The sequence below is a fragment of the Lethenteron reissneri genome, chromosome 20 (assembly GCF_015708825.2).
Source record: "Lethenteron reissneri isolate LAM-NWPU_2019-01 chromosome 20, ASM1570882v1, whole genome shotgun sequence".
Lineage (NCBI taxonomy): Eukaryota > Metazoa > Chordata > Hyperoartia > Petromyzontiformes > Petromyzontidae > Lethenteron > Lethenteron reissneri.
Window position 1 is genome coordinate 18181551 of NC_083798.1, and position 26592 is coordinate 18208142.

A 26592-nucleotide genomic window follows, 5' to 3' on the forward strand; every position below is an offset into this window, starting at 1 on the left:
CACCCCCACTACAGAGACGACTCTCTCCATTCAGGAGGGAGAGGTTAACAGACTTTTCAAGAGGCAGAACCCCCGCAAAGCAGCTGGGCCGGACTCTGTCTCTCCAGCAACCCTCAAGCACTGCGCTGACCAGCTGTCTCCGATGTTCACCAACATCTTCAACACCTCACTGGAGACATGGCATGTACCAGCCTGTCTCAAGTCCTCCACCATCATCCCTGTGCCCAAAAAGCTAAGTCCAGGACTTAATGATTACAGACCCGTCGCCCTAACCTCTGTGGTAATGAAGTCTTTTGAGCGCCTGGTGCTGGCACACCTCAAAGCTATCACAGACCCTCTCCTGGATCCCCTGCAGTTTGCCTACAGAGCCAACAGGTCTGTGGACGACGCAGTTAACATGGCCCTCCACTTCACCCTACAGCACCTGGACTCCCCAGCAACCTACGCCAGGATCCTGTTTGTGGACTTCAACTCTGCTTTCAACACCATCATCCCTGCCCTGCTTCAGGACAAGCTCTCCCAGCTGAACGTGCCCGACTCCGCCTGCAGGTGGATCATAGACTTCCTGTCTGACAGGAAGCAGTGCGTTAGGCTGGGAACACAAGTCTCTGACTCCCGGTCCATCAGCACCGGATCTCCTCAGGGCTACGTACACTGACAGCTGCACCTCCAGTAATCCGTCCGTCAAACTCTTGAAGTTTGCGGACGATACCACCCTTATTTTTTTTTGGTTTAGTAATTTTGTAACATAAATTGGCAATATAACTAACATTACAAGATGTAAAGCGGTTTCATACCACACCCCTGAATTAGCCAGGCATTTTGAGAACACACCATGTAACACAGTTTAAACATGCTTTCCAGTTGGCAGATAAGACGAGCTAGTGAATTGAAAATGACTGAGGTACAAGATAATCTTCGTAAGTAATACTATAAAACAATAAGTTTAATGTTATGATAATGCGTGACTGTACGGGAGCGGGAATTGATTTTCATGTGGCCCCAAGTCGGGCCAGTTTTTCTGTTGAGAATGAACATGGGGGCCCCACGTGGCTTTACGCCCTGGGCCTCCAGGAACCTCTGGGCAACCCTGCATGCCTGGATGGCTCAACACTCATTAAGTGAATTAGGAAAACATCCCAATGCAGCACTTTCCTGCAAGTGTAACATTATTAACATTGGGCAAATTAAGGACGCGATTGTTGTAAGCCAGCGATGTTATCACAGAGAGAAAAAAAAAAGTCACAATGCATTTTAGATGCAAAGTTTGAGAGGAACAAGGTGCCTATAACTGGTAGTACTCATTCTTCTGCACTCATCGTTGAGTGGTATCACCTCCTTGGCATACATGATCTCGAGACATGTTCGTTTCTGTTGACAATCACTGTCTCGTGTACAAAAAAAATACTTTAATAACTATGACATGGAAAGAGTTATCCATCGTCATCAGCAGCAGCCATGCTCTATCTACTGCTGGATGAAGTCGTCACCTTCCCTAAGTCTCACCAACTCAACAATACATATATTTTCTGCACATGAGCAAATCTCATCGCTTCATCTCCTCGGTGGTCATCCTTGTGGGATGCTCATTTTTGCTGCCACTTCATCATCAGCCTCGATCTATGACTATGAAACGATCTGCCACGCACTGACAATGTCGTTTGAAAACTAAATGGTACTGTGCTGCAATTTATATAAAGAATCAAAGTTCAAAACATTGGCCAAGGGTCTAATTAGGCTATAATCCTCTGGAGCAAATCAGAAATGAGATCCACTTTGAAAAATGTATAAAAAATATTCCATGAGCATAGCAATATGCAATTTCTACCAATGGCTCAGGACAACCATTAGAGATAAATGCTGCCTCATTCATGTACATGTTAAACATATACAGTAAAATAAAAACTATCATTAACAAATCAATAGCTCGCAAAGCTCAATGCAATTACAGTCACATTAACCTGAGATTTACTGGAACAAATTCCAAACATTTAGTCCCGAATCAATGATCCAATGTGCACAATCACCACAGTTTGAACACCGTGACTAAGCCATAATGTCTATTGTGGCTTATTGCAGACATTAGCGAGAAAAGCCATTGTCTGCCATGAAATTAGTTTCTTAGTCAATACAAAAACATTATTATTCGAAAGGTTTTTGCACAAGCCAAGCCAAAGTGTTTCCGGGCTCAAAACAGTGTTTGGCAGCACTTATCTCCGATTTAAGTCTTAGGCCAATAGTGTAAAGTCCACAGTCCTATGTTGGGAAGCAGGATATCCATATGACAACCACTGTTCGCCTATGCAGAAGTTATGAATTATTTAGCACATGTCAGCTATGAAAAGTACACCGTCTGGGAATGCAGGCAACGGCATTTGTTTAGCAAGTGCTCCAAATTGCAGACAAGTTCAGGAAAGAAAAAACATGCTCGTGTTTTGTTTTACGGTAATTATTTAAATCGTTTTTATCCAATTTGACCATTATGTATGAATGTAAAATTATCGTCATTACTAAGATAATTACACTAATTGCCAGGAAATACTTGTTTCATACAGATAAACAAGATTCGTAGTTTCAATCTCATTAAGGCAATTATTTACATTATTGACATTTAAAATACTCTTTGGTTCTTTAGGTAAAATCACGTAGGTATAAAATAAAATAAATCACGATGTTTCGATCGCAACACAAGCGACCATCATCAGGTGGAATAGATACAGCAGGAGAACTGCTGACATAGGAGAAAGAGCTGCTGCAACAAGAGTTTAATATCGGATTTTGGTGGGCTCAACCCAAGGGTAAGTGGGCAGAGCTAGAGAAGGAATTTGAGCGTAAATGTAAATGTGAGAGATGAGCATGTCAATGTGAGACGGTCCCAGCCACCGGAGGTGGTGGGGATCCTCCTCTGGCTGGGCTGCCTCACAGATATTCAACCTGGTGATGTACTCAGAGAGTTAGAAATAACAACTGACATAGGCAGGTAGGATGGAAACATCACCGTCAGTTAAGACTTTACCTGGTTAATAACGTCCTTCCAATGATTGCTCAGTTTGTACCCATCTTCTCGGTTGAAGTTGTGTCTGTGTTTATATATCTGGATGGCTTCATGAACAAATCTCTGATAATAGTCGGTGGGTTTGCAGAGTACCTTCGTCTTGGAAAAGTCGCGTGAGCCCACTGCGTAAAAACAATGATCAGCAACGGCCGATGTATTGGTCCTGCCGTGTTTGAGATCTGCCTTGTGTTCACGAACGCAGTCCGAGACATGTCGTTTTGTTTCCCCAATGTAACTGCTGCCGCAGCCACAACTCAGTTTGTAGACACACGGGTATTGCATGTCAGGAATCAGATCCTTTACAGATGGGATTAAATCACGGATTTTGTGTACTATGTTGAAACGAACCTGGATCTTGTGTTTGTTTAAGATTTTGGAAATCTTTTTTGGTAACCCCTGATATGTACAGCTTTGCGGATTGCACGGTCCGAGTTACCGTTCATCCTGAGGGCTTGGTGGACGTGCTCCAACTCACTGGCTAGGTGGTGCTGGTTGGAGATGCAACGGGCCCTATGGTGTAGTGTTTTGATGAGGGAATTCTTCTGGGCTGGATGGTGGTGGGAGTCAGGCTTTAGATAGGCATCCATGTGGGTGGCTTTCCTGTAGACCGAATGTCCCAACAAGCCATCAGGTCTCTTCTCGATCAAAACATCCAGGAATGGTAGCTTGCCATCCTTTTCCACTTCCATGGTGAATTTCATACCGAAAGAACCAAGAATAAGTATGGAACCATTTCATTGCAAAAAAATAAAACTGGGAATGTACGTGGAATTCCTACTGAAACAGAAACAAATCCTCGTGCAAATCTTTCAAGGATTCTTTGAAGCAGAGGACGGGCTTTAACAACGACATAGCACACAATACAGCAGATAGCATAAGTCAAACAAAAATACTCCACAGGATATTTTAGCTTATAAAAAAAAACTCCGTGTGTAGGTAGTCTTTCAAGTATGATGACTTTTCTCTTTGCATTGGTTGCTACAATGTTGAGACGCAATGGTCTCTGCATGTGGGATACAAGTCCTGCCAGCTTCTGGACTATAATTCTTTATACACGCTCAAACCCATCTGTGAAATGTGACGGTGGAAAACCAAATGCTCAAGTCCTTTCTTCCCTGTGGTATACTATGTCTAGGCTACTCCTTCCATAAACTGATACCATGATATCAGATTCCTCGTTATTTCACGTGATGGCATTTTTTTCTGAAAGAGATGCATTTTAGAAATGTCATGCAATGCACCCAGTCCTGTGATATGTCCACACACTTTACGAATGAATGGACAATTACAATTTCCAGAAAATAAATCTCAATTGGCTATAAACTCCATGAATTCAACGTTAAGCATGTTATCTACAGAGACCCACTGAGCCGCAATTTATCCTGCAATCCATAGCATAGAATTACCTATTACTACTATAATGAGCCAAAAATGTGTGTTTGTGTGTAACGCATGTGACGTCACTCTACATGGAATTCGCTTTAAGTTTCACGTTTCTTTATTGAAAGTGAATCTAACAATTCTACGCAGCAACAAACTGAATTAGTTGGCTTTATTTATTTCTTCGGCACGTGAGATAAAAGGTAAGTCTAATTTATGCTTCTACATAATAGTAAAATACACATTTCTCGGTGATTTTCCAGTTATTGTATAAATTTCCAATTAATTTCAACCCCAGCGACAGAAAGCAGAAGAGAATAAAGGTTCAGAGCAGTGAATTTTAGCTAATTGAAGGTCAGTTATATACAGTGCTACAGTGACATGAAGTGAGGTATTTTATGACATACTTTCGTGCAAGATTCACTGCAATTAAATTTACACAAGATACAATTATACTCCGCTCAATTTTTTCGTAAATATTACAGCTTCCATCCTCGGATGGGCAAAAGGCTAGTTATCTATAATTTCTTAAATAACAGTAAGACTGAATTGGAATAACAGGATGATAATTGATAACAGGAAAGTTTTATTATCTATTTTATTTTGAATAACAGTATAATTCAGTAATTTAACATTGGCATCTACAATTTACATTGGAGGTCGTGTGTTCAATCTCGACCTTTGACGGCCTATACATCTGGAGTTTGCATGTTCTCCCCGTGGTCGCATGGATTTTTCTCCAGATCCTCCGGTTTTTCCTCCACATTTAAAAACACGCGTTTCGAGTGTTTGGCTGCATTAGCATTCCCATGTGATAAGCCACTTCGTTGAGCTATCATGTGTGATAGCCAGGTAGCTTCTAACAAAAGCACTATATAGCTCAGTGGGCCTTACCTCGTAAAATTAAAAGAGTATCGTAAGTTAATAGTTACAATATCCTGCAGATGATGAAGTTTAGGTAAAGTTAGGGTTAAATATTTCGTGTAAAAATAGACTCCCCTCCCCTTTACGGTGGTCACGTGAAAAGTGTGCAATGCTGTGTTTGTAACACATTAAACTTTTCACAAACTTTATATTGAAGGTGTTGGGTCAAGATTAGGACTGATGCACTTAAACATTTCCAATATGCATTCGAAAATCCGATGTCTGCAATGCCCAAAACAATTGGGAACTTTGTTTCAAGAGCTTGCTTTGACTATGTACACTGCCTACAGTCGCCAACCGTTGATAGATACAGCAATAACTTCTCCTCGCTGTAAATATTTGATGTAAAATATCCCACACGAGCGGTTGAAACAAAACACACACACAGCTAAAATATCTCATCTGTAAATTTGTTCAATCTAGAACAATGTCCCCTGTCCATCTAAAGTAGCAAAAAATCTGCTATATACGGGAAGAAAATATTATATGGTCAAACAAGATCATGTCAGAACACATTTGCTGATGGCTCATGTATATTAAGCTTATGGTTAGCGGATTATATAAATTTCTGAACATCCCAAACTTTTTCTGCAATAATAATAATAATCTAATGAGTAAAGACTTTGCATAAAGTTAGGCGAGAGACCATTGGGAAATGGATTTTACAAGAGAGACCTGGAAATAACTGTTCATCAAAAAAACTGCAGTCACGAAGCTAACGTAAAACAGGCTCATCCATGGCGCTCAGTTCATCAGTTTCCACACGTAACAAAAATATGCACACCATTTTGTCGAATAACGTACTATATTAACAATATTCTTTGGGTCTTTCGGTAAAGCCACGTAGAAAAAAAAGATCAAAGTAACAATAATATCACGACGTTTCGATCACAACACAAGCAATATTAACAATGCTCACAATCCTACAATCCTTAATTCTAGATTTGAAGCTTTCGTGACTGCAATGATTCATATTCTTAGGTTTTTTCGGTAAAGTCACGTAGGTAAAAACATTAAAAAGTAAAATAAAATTAAAATCACGACGTTTGAGGCAACACAAGCTTTCGTCTTCAGGTGCGTGGCTGTGACGGTACCACCTGAAGACGGAAGCTTGTGTTGCCTCCGAAACGTTGTGATTTTTATTTTATTTTACTTTTTAATGTTTTTACCTACGTGACTTTACCGAAAAAACCTAAGAATATGAATATAATCCTACAATCGTCCTTTCTAAATTAACCAATTCACCATCCTGAAAATAAAGTCTGGACTATATGGTATGATACTGTCTATACCACCTCTGGCCATTGCAATGCCATGAGGACTATCAAAATGGGAAAACTGGTTATTCCTCATTGCAATTAGTATCTGGTAGAGAAGACATGTCAATAATTTAATTAATCTGATTAGTAGCAGCCTTCTACAACATTTGGGCTAACTCAATGAATAATCTTAAGTTTGGGAGAAGACAAATTATGTAACCATGAGTCTATTCAATAGTCAATGTCATAACAATTCACACATTTAATACACTGGCTCTGTCTACCTCCGATTAGCATGGTTGGTAATGTACTATGTTGGGTTTGTTTAATTATTTACCAGCTTCACCCTTTGCTGTTCAGACCTACGATATTCATCACAATCAATACCTTAGTATGGCTTTTATGCCATACTAAGGTATTGACTATGCAGTACAGCTACAAATTTAGGTATGTACCTGAATTTGATTGAAAGGCCTTTGGACAGACTATTTTTCAGTGTGTGTGGTTGGCTTTATTTTCTATTTCAAGTGATTCTAACAATATTGATAGTCATGACATTACAGAGGTTTTGCAATGTTAACTTTTAATCTGCACAATAGTAAAAGAGCTGAAAATACAAATCTTGACCAATCATGGGAACAAATAGAGTCGTAAAAAACGTTACATTATGGGCCACAAGAGGACAGCCCTAATGTTTGAAATCATAGAGAGAAAAACAGCATTCGCTTCAAACCACGGCTTTGCAACTATATTCAAAACAGCTGGCTAATTGGTAAGTCGTCACTGCCATACTATGAATACTATATGAATGAAAGTTGTTCAAGAAGACAACACGGAATCACATAAACATCTTGCACAAGCTGTCTGTAATCTCTTGCATTCAAATCAATTTTCCTGACGCCTGGTAAAGTACAGGGCAACTTACTGGTCATTATAATGTCAAGGTAATGTGTGAGCAGGCTTATATACACTGTACTCAGGCAGTCACCAAAGCACACACAATATACAAATGCAGTCATGCAATTACTCTGACCTCAAAATTCAGAGCACTCACAAAGGCGTAGACATACACACGTGTGAAGTTTCACGAGCATGCCAACTGCCTTCTCGAGTGGATCATTCGTCGTCCCACTGTAAGTTCAACGTGAGGTTTCATAGCACCAAAAGTAAATATAATGGAAGGCATTTAGCGCAGCCTTGAGGTGTACTTGACAGCCACATTGCTCATGCAGTGCTCTCTAATCACCCCCATTGGCTCTCAACTGGTCTACATGTCCCCTAACCTCGTTCCCAAACTGGCACTTTTGTCAAAGTCATGAATTACCTGCAATTTGTCAGCATGATTATGAAGATGACATTGAACTTTCATAAGCTAGCTCTGCCCAAAGAGCTGCAGTAACCATTGTGGAAATACTGTATATTAATGACAGATTATGGGTTAGTAATTGTTGTTTCAATACTTTCCAGCTCAGATTGAAATAATTTGCTTTGATGTCCATCTGTAGAGGAGAGGGCATGTAGAGATGACCCAATGTGAACAAGACTTTGCAATATTTGTAAAAAAAATGTTGCTAGAAGGAACTTATTAGATTTAAAACTGCCCAATTTGATCAAAGAGTTTTCCAAAACGCGGTGATAAAAATAGCTCTAAATAGTAAAGCCTTTTCACCAAGGTGTTGTCAGATGCCAATGTCACACACAATGACGTCACGGTGCGACGCCATCTCACGTCGGCCCATCATACGCCATGTAACGTCATCTCATGCGTCCTGGAAGATATCGCGAGTCATCATCATAAAAACCATGATCAATCCACTGCCGGACTAAGGTCACGCCAAGCCGACGACATTACCCACGGTCCTGTGGTGTAAGTCCAGCCTGCACGAGCTGATTTCATAGCTTCATCTCCATGGTGGACACTCTGCTGGGTGAATTCCCTCCCTTGGCTGCCACCACTTATCAATATTCTTGACCATCGGCCATCATCCCTTCCAGCACAGTGCCCCTGCCCAAAACCCACTTGCTTACTTTTCTTAACAGCCAACATGATTCATTTAACCTGCTTGTGTTCTATAACCCACGTTATTCCAAGTATGCTTCTCTCCGTACGTCATCGTGCACTTTCAGCCTTTGAATTGAAAGAGGAAAGCATTACAAGGATGATTTTCTTCCTCTTTTTCAAGACGTTACCAGAATTGGTGAACAGCATAAGGAAACAGTCAAATGGCTACCTAAGTTAGCCAGGTGTGGTGGCTCATCTCTCTTTAATGCAGTGTCTTGGATGGGGTGTACTGGTGCTAGAGACACCCACCTACAGGAAGAAAATGTGACTGCAGGAGGTAGTACAGCCAGTTTGTTGCCCATCACTACGTATTTGTAGTTTTACTGGTAGGAACCTCCTGGTTACACCAGCCCACAGGGGATTATTGTGTCCGTCCGTCGTGTTTCCAAAAATGGGAGGGGTGGGGCTGGGTGGAGAGGGGAGGGTGGGGAGGGGCTGGGTGGGGAGGGAGGGGCTGGGTGGGGAGGGGAGGGTGGGGAGGGGCTGGGTGGGGAGGGTGGGGCTCGGTGGAGACGGGCTGGGTGGGGAGAGTGGGGCTGGGTGGGGAGAGTGGAGCTGGGTGGGGAGAGTGGGGATCGGTAGGGGGTGGGAGGGGTGGGGCTGGGTGGGGAGGGGCTGGTCACCCCGTGGTGCCCTTATAAAACTCAACGTTTAACCTACTCACGCCGGCTTGTGCCCGTCCTCACAGTCGGGCATATTTGCGGAATACACCACGCCGCCGTTGACCCTGGCCATTGACCGAGCAACCCAACGTTCCTACCAGCTCCCTCCGCAGGAATGGGTTAATTCTCCCATCATTCATGTATGTTTTCTCTCGGTTCTCTGGTTTCCACCTTCGTGTAACCATACGTAGGACGACATTTTGTAAGAGTCTTGAAAATTAGGCGATTCTGAGTAAAAAAAAAGGGGCTTCAGTTAAAGTTAGTTGTGATCCACTCTATGGCAGTCTTGTCCTTCATGACGCAAAGTTGCAAGTACATTCTTATCATCTTGCAACCCAAGTCCCACACATTTAAATATACGTGTGATTGGAAAGATCCCATATTTTGCCGCAATGGACTGGATTGCGCAATGCAGAGTCCACCAACGTAATCTGGGAGCAACCCTAGGCACCCAAGTGCTCACCGACCTGGACCATGCAGATGATGTTGCCCTGCTGGCTGAGATGCTCGAAGTGCTACGCCTTGCACTGGAGATTATGCAAATTGTAACTTGAAAATTCGGCCTGGGCAAAAACCAAAATACAGACCACTTTTGAGCAGCCAGATGCTCTGAACCAAGCACAAACAGCACGCAACAATGCTGAAGTGGTAAAATCGTTCACCTAACTCAGCACAACCTTTAACATACGAGAAGCGGTGTGTGAAACTGCACGAGAGATACATCGGGTGCTCCAGGATTACAATGGCAACAAACATCTGCCTCAACAAAGCATGCATCCTCCCCGTACTGGTGTATTGCTCAGAGACGTGATCAATAACAGCGTATCTGCGTAGGAAACTGGATGCAATCGACCAGTGGTGTCTGTGACGGATACTCTGCATCGACTTTAGCGAGTACATCACCGACGCCGAGGTCCATAAACTTCTCCTCCTTTGGACCGATGTTGTCCGGGGCGGACGCCACAGCCGATCGCACCAGAGCCCTGTGCACCATCATCATCAACAGCGGCGCTACCACGGGACTGGAGCCGAGATCGGAAGAGACGACGGTTGATGTGGATGTACGCCACTGTTGAGGCTGACGTCAAACACCATGGTCTTGGACTGCTCTCGGTGGGGGCGCGGTCAGGATAGGGTTGCCTTGCGGTGTCTCGTGGGGACCACTACGCTCCAGCCAGGAGCAAGTGACTGATGACGATATTTGCAAAATGTAGACTAGTCTTGAAAAAAAAGACTTGTAAATATTCATGACACCATTATGATTGATCACTAAGCAATGCTACTCATGCAGTATACAAAAGTAAATAAGATACACTTTATAGGGGTGGCTACATGGTCAGTAAGAATGGAAAGACTGTTTCGTTCATAAATTAAATTTACAACCAAGTGAGAGCCCAATGAATCAAATCTCCTTTGCAGGGGAGACATGGGATACATTAAAAATGAATTAATACGTGTACAGTCAGTGGGTTTCCATTAAATGGTAGGATAAATTATTCAACTTATTCAAAATAAAATTGCCCTGTTTTTATTTAAATAGCTTGAGCAACTCGTTTTTCTGTCTCAGCCACTATTCATATCGTGTTCTGTGATTGATGCCTTATTTTTCAACGGTTTTATTTAACTTGAAAGCTGTGTCGTGGTCAAATCTTGTAATCTACATTTCGTCCACTTCCCGTTGTCCAATAAATCCCTAATTTTGCACACGTACTCAGTTGCGGTGACAAAATGCATGCCTGTATCAAAATCCGTATCAATTAAACAATTAATTGGCTCCTTTAAAGCAATTAACATTTTGTAAGGACGCCTTATTATTTATATATATAGATTTGTGTAGGTCAAAAACGCCGCGGGTCCCTACACTCTCGAATCATCGCCCAAGAAGCAGGCGCCACGTGTCTCAGGCAGATTCATTTACAAAATAATCTATTAAATCAGGCAAGCGTTGATGCGGCAGCAGGCGCTGCATAATTGACGTACTTTTCGACGGCGAGTTAAACGAAACTGTGAAAAAAAATTATTCAACTTCATTCCTCTGTTTGTATGTCGTCGTCAAATCTTGTAATCAAAATGTCGTCCTGTTCCCCTTGTCCCATCGAGTTATTAAACTTCATTCCTCTAAGCCGTCGTCTAATCTTGTAATCAAAATGTCGTCCAGTTCCAGTTGTCCAATCGATCCCAACTTTAGCACACACACTCAGATCCAGACACAATGCAAGCCTGAATCAAAATCAGCATCAATTAATCAATTGCACCGTTTAAAGCAAATTATATTTTGTATGCAAGCCTTATTCGACGAGAGCTTTGCGAACACGTTTTGGGAAAAATATATATGAATACCAACGTAGGAGTCGAGAGTTCAAAACTCGCCTGGAACATATTTTTTTTGGTACTATTTATTGTATTTTTCCTTATTTAAGGTCAACAGTCACATTCAATGCTTTGGTGTCTTTACAAAGGTTTATTATGATGTAGTGCATCCAATGGGACAATGCATGGTCCGTGATGTAATTTTTGCACTAACCCCATTTAAAGCAAACTTTTAACATTTATATTGATGTTTTTTCCATTTCCATTTCAAAATTAAGCTGGTTGTGGTGGACAAATTGGTTGAGTGTTGCCCTTTTCAATACATTCTGTAATCAAATCTGTGAAGTCTGCACCAAACGCTGCTATCCAAATAATATTTACAGAGTACGAGGTAATGAAAATTGCATTGCACTATTTACCAACCGAATTGTCATCAAAGCAAACATTGCAAATGTATTCACGTTGCAAGCCACACATCAGCAGTAACAATAGAGCTGCACCGCCAAAAGCTCAATGGAATAATTTGGATCCTGGTGAAATTCCATATGCGATTCGAGTCTTACCACAGCCAGAACAACATCCATTATAATAGATGTTGATAATTATCAACATCTATTATAATAGATGTTGATAATTATCAACATCTATTATAATAGATGTTGATAATTATCAAGCGTTATCCCTTTCACCTTTCGTGAACATCATCAAATTCACTCGAGTATTCGGTCGATATGGCTTCCGTGGACAGGCAGTGCTCTTTGCTATGGACATCTTTGAAGTTAGTGATACACTTCCACGAGCAATGGCTAATACTGGAATGGTTGTCATCACAGAACATTGTAGCTGATGAAATTGATTCTCAAGTGCAGACAGCAGATGGTGTGTTAGTAAAGTCAGAAATAACCAGAAAATACCCTTATTATTCCATTAGGGTTTTCACTTAATTCGGCAAAATTCACCTCTGCCATGCGAAGTAATATCTCGAAGCGGGTGCAACATTGGACCCCGAGTGTGGCTCATAGGTTACTTGTAGTATCACCTTCCACAAGCCATTCCTCTTACCTACGGTTAGAGCTCTTACACTGCTCCATATCGGCTCAGAATGGGCATTACCTTTGTCTCATGACATGACACCAATAGCACAATTGGAATACATTTGGAGTAAAAGGTTAACGGAAGAAAAAAACAATGTTTGGTTGATAAGCCCATGATGTAGATTTCATTAAGACATTCATCATTATAGAGCTATGCAATTTGCTACTACATGCACATTTTCAAAAAAGCTAGGCAAATGACACACTAAAGTTTTCTCAGTGTTTGGGTATAGTATAGTCGATGGAGTCAATGAAACACAATTTATATTAAATCCACCAAAAATGCATGTTTTATAGCCTCCAATTTGGCCGCCTTGTAGCAACATTCGTGCATCCCATCTCCACTCTCCCTACTAATCTGAATTCCGCTGATTAAATTAGCCTCTCTGGGATGCACACTTTTCACACGTAAAAATGTCAGTTTTTGATCAATAACAAAACACATTTTCCAGTGCAATCCTTCAGTCCTGTAATCCCAGCCTGTGCTGATATAAATCGAGAAAGAAACTGCAAATTGTGCATCATCAGTCATTGGCACGAAACAGGGTGCTGAAGAATATTAATAAAAGGGCATCGTAATATTAACATTTCATGCGCTCCATTCCCGAATGGAGCCTGTGATTAAATAGATTTCGGAAAACTGCACCTCTACTCGGCTTGATTCAGAATAAAAATGTTACCTTGAAGATATGAAAACCTCTAAACATTGGGGGACCAAAAGCAGCCACGCATGTATGGTCCTGAGCACATCACCCCTGTGTGCCATGTTCATTAACAACACTTTGCCCCAAGAGAATATGTCGCTGAAAGAGGGCCCCTTGCCTTTAATAAAAAATATATATTCCTACTAAAAGAAAACGGTCTTTAATTGACAGATGTATATTTAAAAAAAGATGTATATAACCTTCAATGATCAGAGGCCATGCATACACATAATTTTGAGAGACCTGGACAAATAAAAACAACAGTGCTAAGATACGGGCAATGAAAAATTGTCAAATTGCAAATAGCACAGCTTTAAAATAATCTACCGACAATTACCAGTTTAAGTCGTATCAGTTTACGTCTTATCGTTTTACCATCGTTGCCAAATCGGGGACATTACTATCAGTTCAAGTCATCGATCAGTTTTCCGTCGTTTACAAAATTTCTTATTATCACGTGTGAGTTGCTCGATCACTCACTTAATTGGGTTTTTTGTTGTGATGCACATGCTTGCTCTTGCGTGGCAGAGGGACTACTTTAAGCAGCGTAGTGGTACTCTGTGCTGCTTCATTTGTTGTTGTCATTCTCCAAAACTCGACAATCCACCTCCCTCGACTCACGTCACATAACTCCCCTTTAAAAAAAAAATACACTGTATGTAAATACTTTTGTACCTAAGTACACCGAGTACTTATTACGTATCATATTTTATGGGTTTATGGAAAATGTTTTATTTGCGTGCAAATATACCTTGTACTGACTTTCCTCTATTATTTAGTGTTATTCTTCCTCATAAAATTGCATAATTCGTGATTTATTAAGACTTTACATATGGAGTATTAGAGTGCAGGAAAGCATCTCCTGTATTTTAGTAAATTCTTATAGGAAATAGCTGACAAGTTAATGTCATATTAGTTTAAGTCGCGTTTTCTAAGAACGTAACCCCGACTTAAACTGATCATTCCTAGTATGTAAAGGTACACATTTTTGGTTAATGGTATTGGCCAAACATCCCAATGCTCAATTTTTTTCTGAAAATTACACAATTTGGATTGCAAAGATCGATATCACTCCCTACTCTGAAAACTTGTCAGGACCCTCATGAAAGAGTTTTGACTCAGCGAGGCATTCCTGGGTAAACAAACACCCCAAAGAGTCTTCAGAATCGGTGAACCTTTTCTCAAAAAAGAAAGGAGTTGGAATATAAGTTTATACATCATTGTGATTTTGTCCCATTTTAAATACACATTTCCCCAATGTAATATTTTACATGTTTACACATTTTGCATTTCCATTAACTTAAATATAGAGCACGGCATGCATACCTAACAATTGTATAGCTTTTGCAAACACAAATCACAAAGCTATATGTATTTGTACATGGACTGCAAACTCATTACACCAAAATCTCAGCTGGTATTAAGTGGTCAGCCAGGTTATCGGATACAAACACTGGAACGTTCAGGACAATTCCTTAGTGGCAGGGCTGAGTGATCACACCATTAGCATAACAATTTTGATGTATAAGGCACCCTTAAACAGTGGATCGCAGAGAGCCATGCATATAAATAAGGAAAATAAGCGAGAAATAACCACGCAAGAAAAAGACTAAAGAGACGAGGTAGAGTACAATAGAGAGAGAAAGATGAAGCCTTGATAAACAGGTGGTGGGGGTCTTAATGTGGGACTTAAAACGTCTCCATTGACTGTGAGTTCCTGACCACCAGGGGCAGGGAATTCCAGAGCCTGGGCACCATGCAGACAGCCCGGTGGTCACCACAGGTTCGAAGCCTGGAGCACAGTTACAACTAAGTAGGGCACGATTGGTAGAGCTCAAGAGATCTCAGTGGAGGTGTGTTGCTGAATCAACTCCTGGATGTATGGTGGAGGAAGCTCATTTAAAGCCTTAAAAACACAAGTAGGAGAATCAATGTGGGTTTGAACTGGAAGCCATGAGCCCAGATACGATAGTTTTTAAGGTATTTTTTTTTTCCCTGGGGTGAAATTCAGTTTCATATGCTATGAGCAAGGCACTGTATTGTATAAAAGTTATCTTACCCAAACAGTAAAATGTACAAAGTTATAGACATGAAGGTTGAATCAACTAAAATGTGGTATCAAACACTGTCGAGTAAAACATGATACAACTAGTCCCAACTTGATGGCCCTGTTAAGAAATCAGCCCAGTTGCTCACACAGTACGCGCTACCCGTTTGCGCTTCATCAAAGTTTACAAGACATCAACACAATATTTGCAGTCAAGAGTACATTTCCCAATAATGGGAAAGCAAAGGGTAAATATAATACATTAATTGTTGGATATTGCAGCTTTGTGAATTATGGATTTAATTTTGTCAAATTAGCAGAATATTCAGTCGGTATATTTGCTTACCATGAGGAGTGTCAAGTTTGACATGTATTTTGTCGAGGACTGTAATTTGGAAAGCTTTCTGTGTACATATACACCTATGAGTTAATGGCATTCTGTTGGTTTCAACCAGAGCACATTGGGCCTTAAATATCACTGCTAAGAGCGTTCGTAATTTATTTGGCGGCCTGCAATAACATTTGTAAGAGGTGCATATCAAACGCCCGTGCCATTCCGATAAACCTTGCTCAGGAGGCGGAGATTGAGGGACTTGGCAGGGAGATTTGGTATGCACCTTGTAAATGCATGTTATTGTGTTTTTTTGTATAGGTGAATGTGTATATTTTATAGGTATGTTGAATTATATTATGATAAAATGATTTGCCATTTGTCAATGGTTGTGGCTGTATGCTGATGTTCTCCACAGAGCAAATGCAAATATTAGAATTCACCCGACACATGACATCTATAGTGGTATTATATTGATACAAACATACGCATTCCAGCAGTAAATCCTCACAGCATGGGGAAGGAGTCATGGGTTAATGGCCTGGTGCTGCTGGTGTATCTGCAATGACAGACTTTTCACGAGTGCTAAAGCACATTAACACTTGGGCCCTCTGAAAGCGATGTGAAGACCTTTGCCTTCTAATTCCCATATTTAGCACATAATTATATAATAATCAAACTGTAGTCATATTCAGTTACTATATAACGATTAGGCCAAAGCAGTCAAGGGTACTACTTTTTAAGAATCAACTCCAGAAATGTTCTGCCTACATTCAATAACACTTCAAGTTACATTAACTAGACTGGCCAAACATCCTCAAAGCAGAACCCTCCTGAAAATTAATATTGACTCAGCAAAGCTTTCCTGGAAAAATCACACTGGGGACCAACATTGAAAGATATGACCCAAAAAAATCTCCTTTTGATGTCTCCTATAGGGACAATATGAAGAATAACTACACCTAATCTAGCATTGACTTGTACTTCCAACAATTTTTCCACTGGTATTGTGGCATTTTGCAACACCACACAAAATAATTTTATATCACCATGTTAATGTACAGACTGCTTATAATTATAATCAGTCTTGTACTGGTTGTTACTCTATGGATGGCCTAGGTTAACAAGGCAGGATATAGTTTTGCAACACCTCATATAATCAGAATTCACAAAACGTAAACACATTGGGAAGTGAAAGATTGCACTTAAGTTGGTATAGACACTAATTCCGTATGTGCAAATCATTTTGCACATTTTGCAAGGAAAAACAACCATTTATATACAGACAGCTTCAAAGAACACAAATTAAAACAAACCCATTACCCTAATGTGCACGTGTGAGAGAATAAAATATAGGTAGTATATATATATATATCGATTAGCTTCATGCAACTTAAAAAATTACATCCTTTACAACATCATTATTAAAACTGTATTCATCAGCACCATCGAAGAACAAAAAAAACCCAAGTCTAGGCTGTTAGGGTGGATGGGGGAGCACAGTTAACACATTTTGCACAATGACCTTTTCAAGCTCATGTCACACGTCTGACTTTGTCACGGTGTTTATTTGTGAAATGGGGTCAATATGTGAAACACTCACCGAAAACATGGGTTTTGAGGTTCAAAGGCTATCAATGATCGTCTGAACAGCATGATGACCAATTTTGAGCCTCAACATCACCTTACACTGGGTTGCAATTTGATTGATTGGACAATGGCTTTTTTGCTTTTTTTATTGTAATCACCCAGGGATATTCCACACGCCGAGTGCTACATATATACGCATATCTGTATTGTTTTATTGAATGTATCATCAATCAGTAAAGGTCAGTTTGACAGCTGTCCTGTGGGGTTCACTGAAGTCAAACATCTCTATGGCTGTTCAGTGCAAGTGTTTTCTTCAGGTGGCTTTCTCCACTATTTTTTCCCGAATACTAATCATCCGAATGGTAAATCTTGATTTAAAGCTTTCGTGACTGCAGGAATTCATATTCTTTGGGTCTTTCGGTAAAATCACATAGAAAGGTAAAAAAAAAATAACAAAGAAATAACAAAAAGCAACGTGACTTCACCAAAAGACCCAAAGAATATCCGGATGGTACTTATACGATACAATAATAATAAATACAATTAAATAATGGTTGTTAATTCAAGATACATTTTATCTATAAGGACATCTGATCACTGCTCCGTGTCATGAACGTATCACGAGCAGCTGCCATTGTGAAGTACAGACCCAGTGTTGCACGTGAATGCAAAGAATTTTAAAGAGAATTTGAAGGATGCATAAAGACCCTAGTCTCATCTCTGTACTATTCTGCATTTAATGCAAAATAGGTTTTACTTTTGCAGTAATTATCAAATAAATGTACTCTGAGAAGTGCCAGACTGAATTTCTACATTTTTTGAAAAATCACATTTGTATTTTAAATGTTATCTTAAGTCATTAAGCTATGACCACCAATGTAATAAACAAGAAACCTTGTTTTTTTACTTGGCATGGAACTTTGGGATTCTAATACAGAATCTTAGCGAGAAAAAAATATTCTGAAGCAGGCAGCCAACGATTATTTTAACGTCTTTTAAGCGATTTCTTTTTAGCATCAGATTGGATGTTTAATTCACATACGACCGGTTTAATGTCATTAGCCCAAAGTGTAAATACCTCTAAGTTTGTAGGTTTAAAGTACATGACAGTATTTATGATAATGATCATTCTTACACATTATGCAAACACAGTGGTAGCCACCAGCTAAAGGAAGCCGGAAGTTGTGGTATTTTTCAGACCATGAGCAAGAATGGTCATGGCATCTTGACATCCAAAGCATACTGGGAGTGTTGTGATGTGTCCCTATTCAGTGCACATCTGTCTAAATATTACAATTCGTTTTTGGGCTCCATGTCACTTTATTTTGGCTGCTGAATTTCCCCAAACAGCTCGAAAAGGTCATTGAATTTGATTCAGATCAGCAAATCTTTGAAAGATTGATGAAAATCTGAGCGATCTTTATTTATTTACGGTTTTAAGATTTGTTTCACTAATTCACGTCAATCTCAATTATGCTATCACAGTAATCTGATGCAGGATAGCACCGTTTTTTCCAACATTACACAATTTAACAGCCACAATACATAGCGAACAGCTGGTGGAAAGGTGACACCACAGAACGTTGTAGTCACATGTTAAGCCTTTTACTCAGCACCACATGCCACTCGATTATGCTTTATGAAGTTAGGTGCATGGCAAGGATCGAGTTACAATAATAGATGAAGGCAAAAGTACTTATTTATGCAATACATTATGTACTTTGGTGCAGCCAATGTGGATTGGCCTGGGACCATCAGCACAATCAAATTGCGAACCAGTTTTAATAATGGACTCTGCTGTCTGGATTTTAACTCGGAATAACAGGAGCATCCATTAATTATTTTGAACATTCACAATCAATGTCACTTAAACAGTGATGTGACGTTAGCTGTGATGAGGACTGATGAATCCTCAATCAAAGTATCACTACTGCCGTCAATCGGTCATATTTCCTCAAATTTATTTTGAGGGTGACCTAGGACAAGACCCCAATGTACTTCCTCAGTAATTGCTGATGTTTTTTGGAAAATGCACGTGTGCTTTTCATATGCGCTTCTGCACGCTTTTTTGTACATCCGCCTGCACGTACGCACGTGTACTCACATCGCCGCTGTGGTCGGGGTCATTCCACATCGGGTTGAGCCTTCCAACACGCGCACTCAGCCCGGTCGTGATGGCATAGCGAGGCTCGCCGTCATGCTGCGAGATTCCGTTGTCGATGGCGTCCACTTCCTCGACAAATTTCTCATACATCTAGCGGGCGGAAAAATGGCCACACAGAATGATGATCCTTCGGGGACACTGACAACAACGTACAACTACCTCAAGTCAACAAGGCCCCTCCATCACCTTGATGTTATCAAAGCACCCCCCCCCCCTCTCGCCCGCCCGTCCCTCGCACCACCACCAAAAAGACAAAGATCCCCCGTGTAGCCTGCAACAGACTGTTGGGGCAAGTGCTGTTAGCGAGCGCCTACGAAGGCCAGAACGGCACGCACACGAAGGGGGTGGGTGGCCAGCACCACGCCCCGCCGCCTTTGTCTCCCCAGTGGCGATGTTTACACGCCGCACCGGGTACTCATTTGAGGCTGAGTCGACCTAGGGGAGGCCCAGGACCGGTTAAGATAATCGTCACTGGGTTGTTGGTGGCCGTGAGCGGGAATCTAACTCGGGTCTGCAGGTTCGTTGCGCAGCGTAGCGCTAACCGCTACACCACCGCTCCCCCCACCATCGCCACAGACCACACTGCCTCCTCCCTGCTCTCCCCCACAACCGAACCGCGCTCCGACACTCATCCCCTTTCTCATCCCCTTCACCGCAATCCGCTCCCCTCTAGGGCCCCCTCTGCCCGCCCACCCGCCCACCCCCCCGTGCTCTCGCTTAAAGCCCCGGGGCTATATATCTACCAGTCAACTCTCACAGAGCAGTGACCCTCCCCGTGAGCGATAGAATGGCAACAAGATTAACTTACATTGAGAAAATCAACGCTTCATGTAGCATTTGTATCCGTTACAGAGTTGAGATCTCAGTTTCCCTAACATTCTATGACTTTTTATCGAATGAAAAACTGGTGTTTTTAATTCTCAGAGCTGCAATAGGACCAAATGAAATGCAAAACCAATACTTAAGAAATATTTTTTTGTGCAGTCATATTTCAACACTAAACCCGATTCTCAGCCCGCATTTGACCCATGTTATCTACCTTCTGGAAAAAAAAGTGATGTTTACGAATACCTCCATAAGCATTTCATTACTGTATTCTGAAATTAGTATTGCTACTTTGCTGCTTGTCTCGTTCAAGTTGCACCCAAACTGTTTGTTTTCAACTGATTTTTTTGTTGTTGAAAATTGTCTATCTGCTCTTGTGGTTTGGAAAATTACGTAATATGTCAGCAGATGCGCCAACATTTGGTGTGCAAATAATTATTTTCGATCCTCTGCGTCCGAGGGAGACAAACAAGAAGAACTAAAACATTGTAAAGTTTATGCATTCTCCTTCCTTCAGGATTCTTGTAGCAGGGACCAAAGACACACAATTACACTGTTCTTTCGACTGTCATGTCACGTATGCAGTCCCTTCCAAAATGCGCGTGAACAATGCTTATTTTAAAATGTAAAATATAAAACCCTTAACAATGCATCAAGAATTTCCATTCAAATATCCTCGAAAGTTGGTGACATGCATTTGCACTGCACAACACACCCATTGACGTTAAACCCAATGGCTTAAGAGTCATTTTTTATGTTGGCTGTGTCGGGTGGAGGAGGGTTTACGACACACATTTCACCGACACAATTCGAGTCAAAAATAAATAATGATTCATATTGGTCACGAAAGCCTACGTGTGACATTTTAAAACGTAATAGGCATATCAAATTAAATTTACAATTTTAAAATGAAGTTTCAAAAAAAAATGCGGAATAAAATATTTCATTGGATCCAGCAGCACCTTTGTACTTGCACTCAGTTCGCTGAATGTTAGGCTTAAGTCAGCTTCCTTCTGAACTTCCGTGCATAATTACAGTAGATTACACAGAGTGTACACCAGTGTTTAACTAACCCAGTGCCCAGACATCACTTCTAAATGTAAATCTCAGAAAAATGACACTGACAGCATTGTAATATGAATATCAATGTGCCCAATGTCAAATCAGTGGGTTTTGTTACACAATGTATATGTATTCATGTAATGAATGAAAATGCAGAAAACGGCATTTACAATTGTGGGGTCATTACATAAATAAATGTGTATATAAAATATAAAGGTGCAGCCCTGCAATTGCTTGCTCACACCACTGCTGGCAGAAGGGCCTCCACTAGAGGGGACTGTAGAGAGCCCCTATAGAGAGAATTGACCAGCCAGACAACTTGGCAGCAGAGGGGAATACCAACGTTTTACCCCACCACCCACGGACCTGTCAATCGACTGATAGTGCTGCAAATATGTAGACTGCTGAATGGACAGAGGGGTAGGGAGATTTCAGAAATTATCTCATTGTTTCAACGGCTGGAGATCGAATTGAACCGGCGACATTATTATAGTCTGGCTTACTCTGATATGCAAACACCCAGACGTAATCACATATTACAAGCGGATACGGCATTCACATTCATTCGAGTTATTTTACTCTGGGATTGAATGCAATCTGATCCTCATTAACTAAGGCTTGTTCACAATAAATGTAGATGCAGTCGCTTTATCCATCCCCGTTTCATCATCGCTGCAGAATATATTAAGCCTAATTAACAATCAGCAGCGATGGGCAGATGGCCACACAAATACACAATGTTTATCGCTCTCCTGAAAATGCAAAAAACCCAGTGGATGGACATGACACAAACACTCAAAAGCTACACAGTAAGCACCATACACAGCATCAGATGAGTGCCCCATCCATAGCAAACCCCTGGGTAATTAAATGTGCCATTGAGAACAAAAATTACAAGGAGGTAATGTTCATGACTCATTCACTTGATCAAAATTATTGACTTATCACAATCAAAACATTGTTGGTGTAATTAAGAGGCAAGTATTTTGAGGAGTGAACCCCGTTCCTAAACATTGAAGAAACCGTAAATACACTTCAATCTAGAAACACACAACTCTGTGCCAATTTGGCTTCCTTGAAGAATGTGTAACAAGGCGTGCAATTTACATTTCAGGGTGTATGAGATGTATTATATCACTCGTGCCCAATGTAACATTGCCCCCTGCTGGATATTTAACAATGATACACCGACACATTCAATAAAAAAAATCAGTCTAAATAGTCAGTGATTTCCATGAGCGTACACATATGTGCAATGAAGAAGGACCATTGACCAAAACGTCACCTATTATATACTCATACATGGCTGAGTTGACCTAGGCAAGACCCAGGACCGGTTTATATCATCAAAGAATGTAACCATTTCCAATTACAATTAATATCAAGTGGATCCAGAAACGTTGAGAGCTACTGGTCCAGTGAAATCTAACCAAAGTACTATATCACAAAGTTATACAAAACAACGTTGTCAGGGACAACAGTTGAGCCAAATTCGGGCGTCATACTGAATACTGCTGAGTTTTGCAGTTGGAGAAATGTGAGCTCAAATTTCTTCTCCCCAACGTGATGCAAGCCAGTGTTTACCTTCACAGAGTGGCATATGGTGATAAAGATTAAATTATCACTACACTATATGGTCACTAATTATTATTTTTATGGAGAATTTATTTCACGTAAACATTTCCTCAAATGTGCTTTACCAAAGCAGCTGCCGATTTGTAAATCTTAAATGAAATCTTCACACCGAAAATGCACCTAATTAAAACATAATTCAAACACCAGAGTAGTTCTTCTAATGGTTAATTTGAAATCTCTCTGTGGTGATATAATTAAAATTATGGTATGGAAGTTTTGAATAGTATTAAATGTAACTGTATGACTGATCCAACTGTAGTATAGCACCGTTTAGTGCAGGGTGCATTCTTAGAGAATAATGCAATTAAGTCATTTTACACGCTTTCTATTAACTCACTGTCTGTTGTTGTATCCTCAAATCTTGTAACTCAATTTTAACCCACTTCCCAATATGGTATCGACTGCAAACTTGGTATACGTATGTCATACTGGTGCCAATACTATATTATATCATTAAAAAAATTGGAAACATTCTTTTTATATGTTATGTTTCGGCTTGGGTCTAAATGTCCACGCTCAACTGACGTTGGCTGTAAATCACCACTGGGGCCACTTCCTGGAGTCGTGGAGTTTTGCCATTATGAGTACGGTACATTTCATTAAAGCGTGTTTTAAAAAAAGTATTTTTAAATATGACTTGTTAATTTTACCCTAGCAGCCCGCACATCGTTTGGACATGTCCATCCCTCCCTCCCTCCCTCCAGCCAGCCAAACTTTTCTAATATAGTATAATTACAAAACTTTAATATCCCTTGCATTGTCTTTGGACATTGATGATATGTATAATGTAGTTCAGTATAATGCAGTTCCCATGGGCACATTATAAATGATCAGAATATTAATTTATCCTGGAGGAATCCGATGAGTTATAAAAGCTATTTTCCAGATGTCCAGTATGGGCGGGTAAAAACGTTACAACAAACAATACAAAAACATGATAGTAGCACAATTGCATCATCACCGTGGAGATGCTGGGAACAAAAACACAGGGCTCTAATCGTGTATTTGCGTGAAAGCAGTTTCCACCAACATTTGGTGGAAAAATAGCTAAATGTGTTGCTTAATAGCCAGCAATTTATCAACCAGGACACGAATATGATAAGCTGTTGTCGTTCTAAGTCTAATACTCGAAGTTTTTGTTTTAATCTATACATTCTGGGTGCGATTCAAATATTGGCAGGGAGCCATTAACCAAGGAGAAGGGGCTCCACCAGGTTTAAATGGCCCTCCGCCAATGCAATCAAACCCCATACGTGAAACACCGTATTCTAAGTTACCTTGTTGTAGAGCGTCGTGACATTGGCATCCTCTTTACCCAGACCCGTGATGCTGGTGATGACTTCCTCCCCAAAGTGCAAGTACACCAGCCCCGCACTGCTCAGCTTCGTCACCCACGGCTTCTCTGCACACAGGCTATGCATGCTCTCCGCAAATGACCTGTGCATACACGCGCAAGCACAAATGGCAACCACAGTTTGTTAATATAAAAAATGCAGTGTGCATTGTAATATTGTAATTCAGGCATATTTGGAAATTATGGAAAGTAGGGATATTATAAATTACGAAACATCCCACAATGATTCACTCAAATGTCACAATTCAAGGGTAAAGTTTCTTCTCATATAACGTTTACCATAACATTATTATTATTTAATTTCATTCTGTCTTGTTTGTGCAGTTTTGTTTGCTGCATTAGACTAAATGTCAAATTGCAATTTGAAGAACCTGCATTCGAAGACATGTGAGAACACAAGATTCGTCGAATGTGCTAATGAAATAAAATACTTGAAGATGCAATATCTTGGTGGAAATAAGTGAAGAGGCATTTTTTACACACGAGGTTCAATGCATGAAATTGTAAGCACAATAATCAACTGTAAATCATAATCGATGAAATATTAAACGCCTAGTGGCGAAGTGATTCAATAAACCCCAATAGTATGTTGAGAATAAATAACAACCATGCGAAGATAAGACACTATGTTAAAAAGGAGATGCCATTCAAGGCCCTGGTCTCTGCCAAAGTGTGGCAGGAGTTCTACTGCACCCAGCTAACAGGAGGCATTCTGGCTTTTCTGACACACTGGGCGACAGAGGAGGAGGTGGGCCGTGTGCTGTGAATGGGGCTCTTATGGCGAGCCCCTGTGCAACTCTAACTCGATTCCAGACAACAAAAAACAAACCCCCCTCTGTAAACATTGTACATGGTGGTGATATATTGTACTTCAGAGACAAATTAAGTGTCACAATTTAGATATTTCACAGTGCATCACAATAAATAAACAAAACATTGCAGTGATGAAAGAACTTAAGTTCCATTTTTGACTTAAAACTTTCGTGACTGCAGGAATTAATATTCTTTGCTTCTTTCGGTAAAGTCACATATATAGAAAAGAATAAAATAATTTTCAAATAGATAATTAAAACCAAAAACTCACGGCGTTTCGATCGCAACACAAGCGGTCGCCTGTTGACGACCACCTCATGACGACCGCTTGTTTTGCGATTGAAACGTCGTGAGTTTTTGGTTTTAATTATTTTATTATTATTTTCTATCTACGTGACTTTACCGAAAGAACCAAAAAATATGAACTTAATCTATAATAGAGATTTTTGGGTTAGATCGCGTGAATATAAATGTGTCGTTAAAACCCGCTACCACCCGACACCGCCAACTAGTAAGGGTTGTCACATAAACAGAACGTGCCAATTCATCACTAGTACAGCATGCCGGTGTGTTGGAGAGCAAAGCCACAACATTCACAATCCGAGTACGACGTTTCGCCAGCAATTACAACTATCTTAATCAGGCGACAGCCATATTTGTGGATAAGTCTCACTGTTTCGTTCCTTATATAGAGGCGTAGATGTGTTGACCACGCAGCTGCGCTCTTGCACATTGTGGGGGGGTACGATTACTGAGGCAACGTACATTATGCACGTGCATTATGCGAGCCCTTTTAACTTGTCCTTCCTGCCTATTGTGTTTATTAAAATAGCCCAACGAATACTGACGCCTATCTGAATGCAGTCACACCATCACCCCGCACAGAAATCTGCTCTTATCAAGCAAGACGCTCATTCATGGTGCTAAGAAAGTGTCAGATGGTGGAAATTAGTGAAGAGTTGCGAGCCCCACCTTTGGTGGTGGTCATAGCGGTGACGTCCAGGGTCATACTCACCACCGACGTCCACCACTACATCACATGTGGCCAAAGCCTTTGGGTCACGGGTACGCACCACCTTGGCATCCTGTCCACGCGCAGAGGAACACATAGGGATCCAGGGGTCAGCCTGGCTGGACTGCTTATGCACATTCTAATCAAGGTTGCTCAATTACAAGACAGCACTACGATCAGCTCATCTTCACCAGCAAATATCACCGACAGCTGGATGACGGTCTCCCCGAGCTGCCATTACCAGCACTTTAGATACAGGATTGGTGGATCACGTATGCTGGTGCTAGCATCAGCAGTGCGAGTGCTTGG

General features: G+C 40.8%; 2 protein-coding genes across 3 annotated transcripts in view; one reads left to right on the forward strand and one right to left on the reverse strand.

Annotated features, from left to right (window-relative positions):
• LOC133344908 (uncharacterized) overlaps positions 1-26592 on the forward strand; it is an 842858-nt gene that overhangs the window by 680804 nt on the left and 135462 nt on the right. The gene's annotated exons all lie outside the window — the stretch shown is intronic.
• MYG1 (MYG1 exonuclease) overlaps positions 1-26592 on the reverse strand; it is a 101896-nt gene that overhangs the window by 73775 nt on the left and 1529 nt on the right. Inside the window, exons 2-4 of the mRNA XM_061555225.1 lie at positions 26244-26356; positions 24382-24541; positions 19523-19672 (exon numbers count right to left, since the gene is read on the reverse strand). Of these exons, the coding sequence (XP_061411209.1) occupies positions 19523-19672; positions 24382-24541; positions 26244-26356 (423 nt within the window). The remainder of the gene's footprint in view (positions 1-19522; positions 19673-24381; positions 24542-26243; positions 26357-26592) is intronic.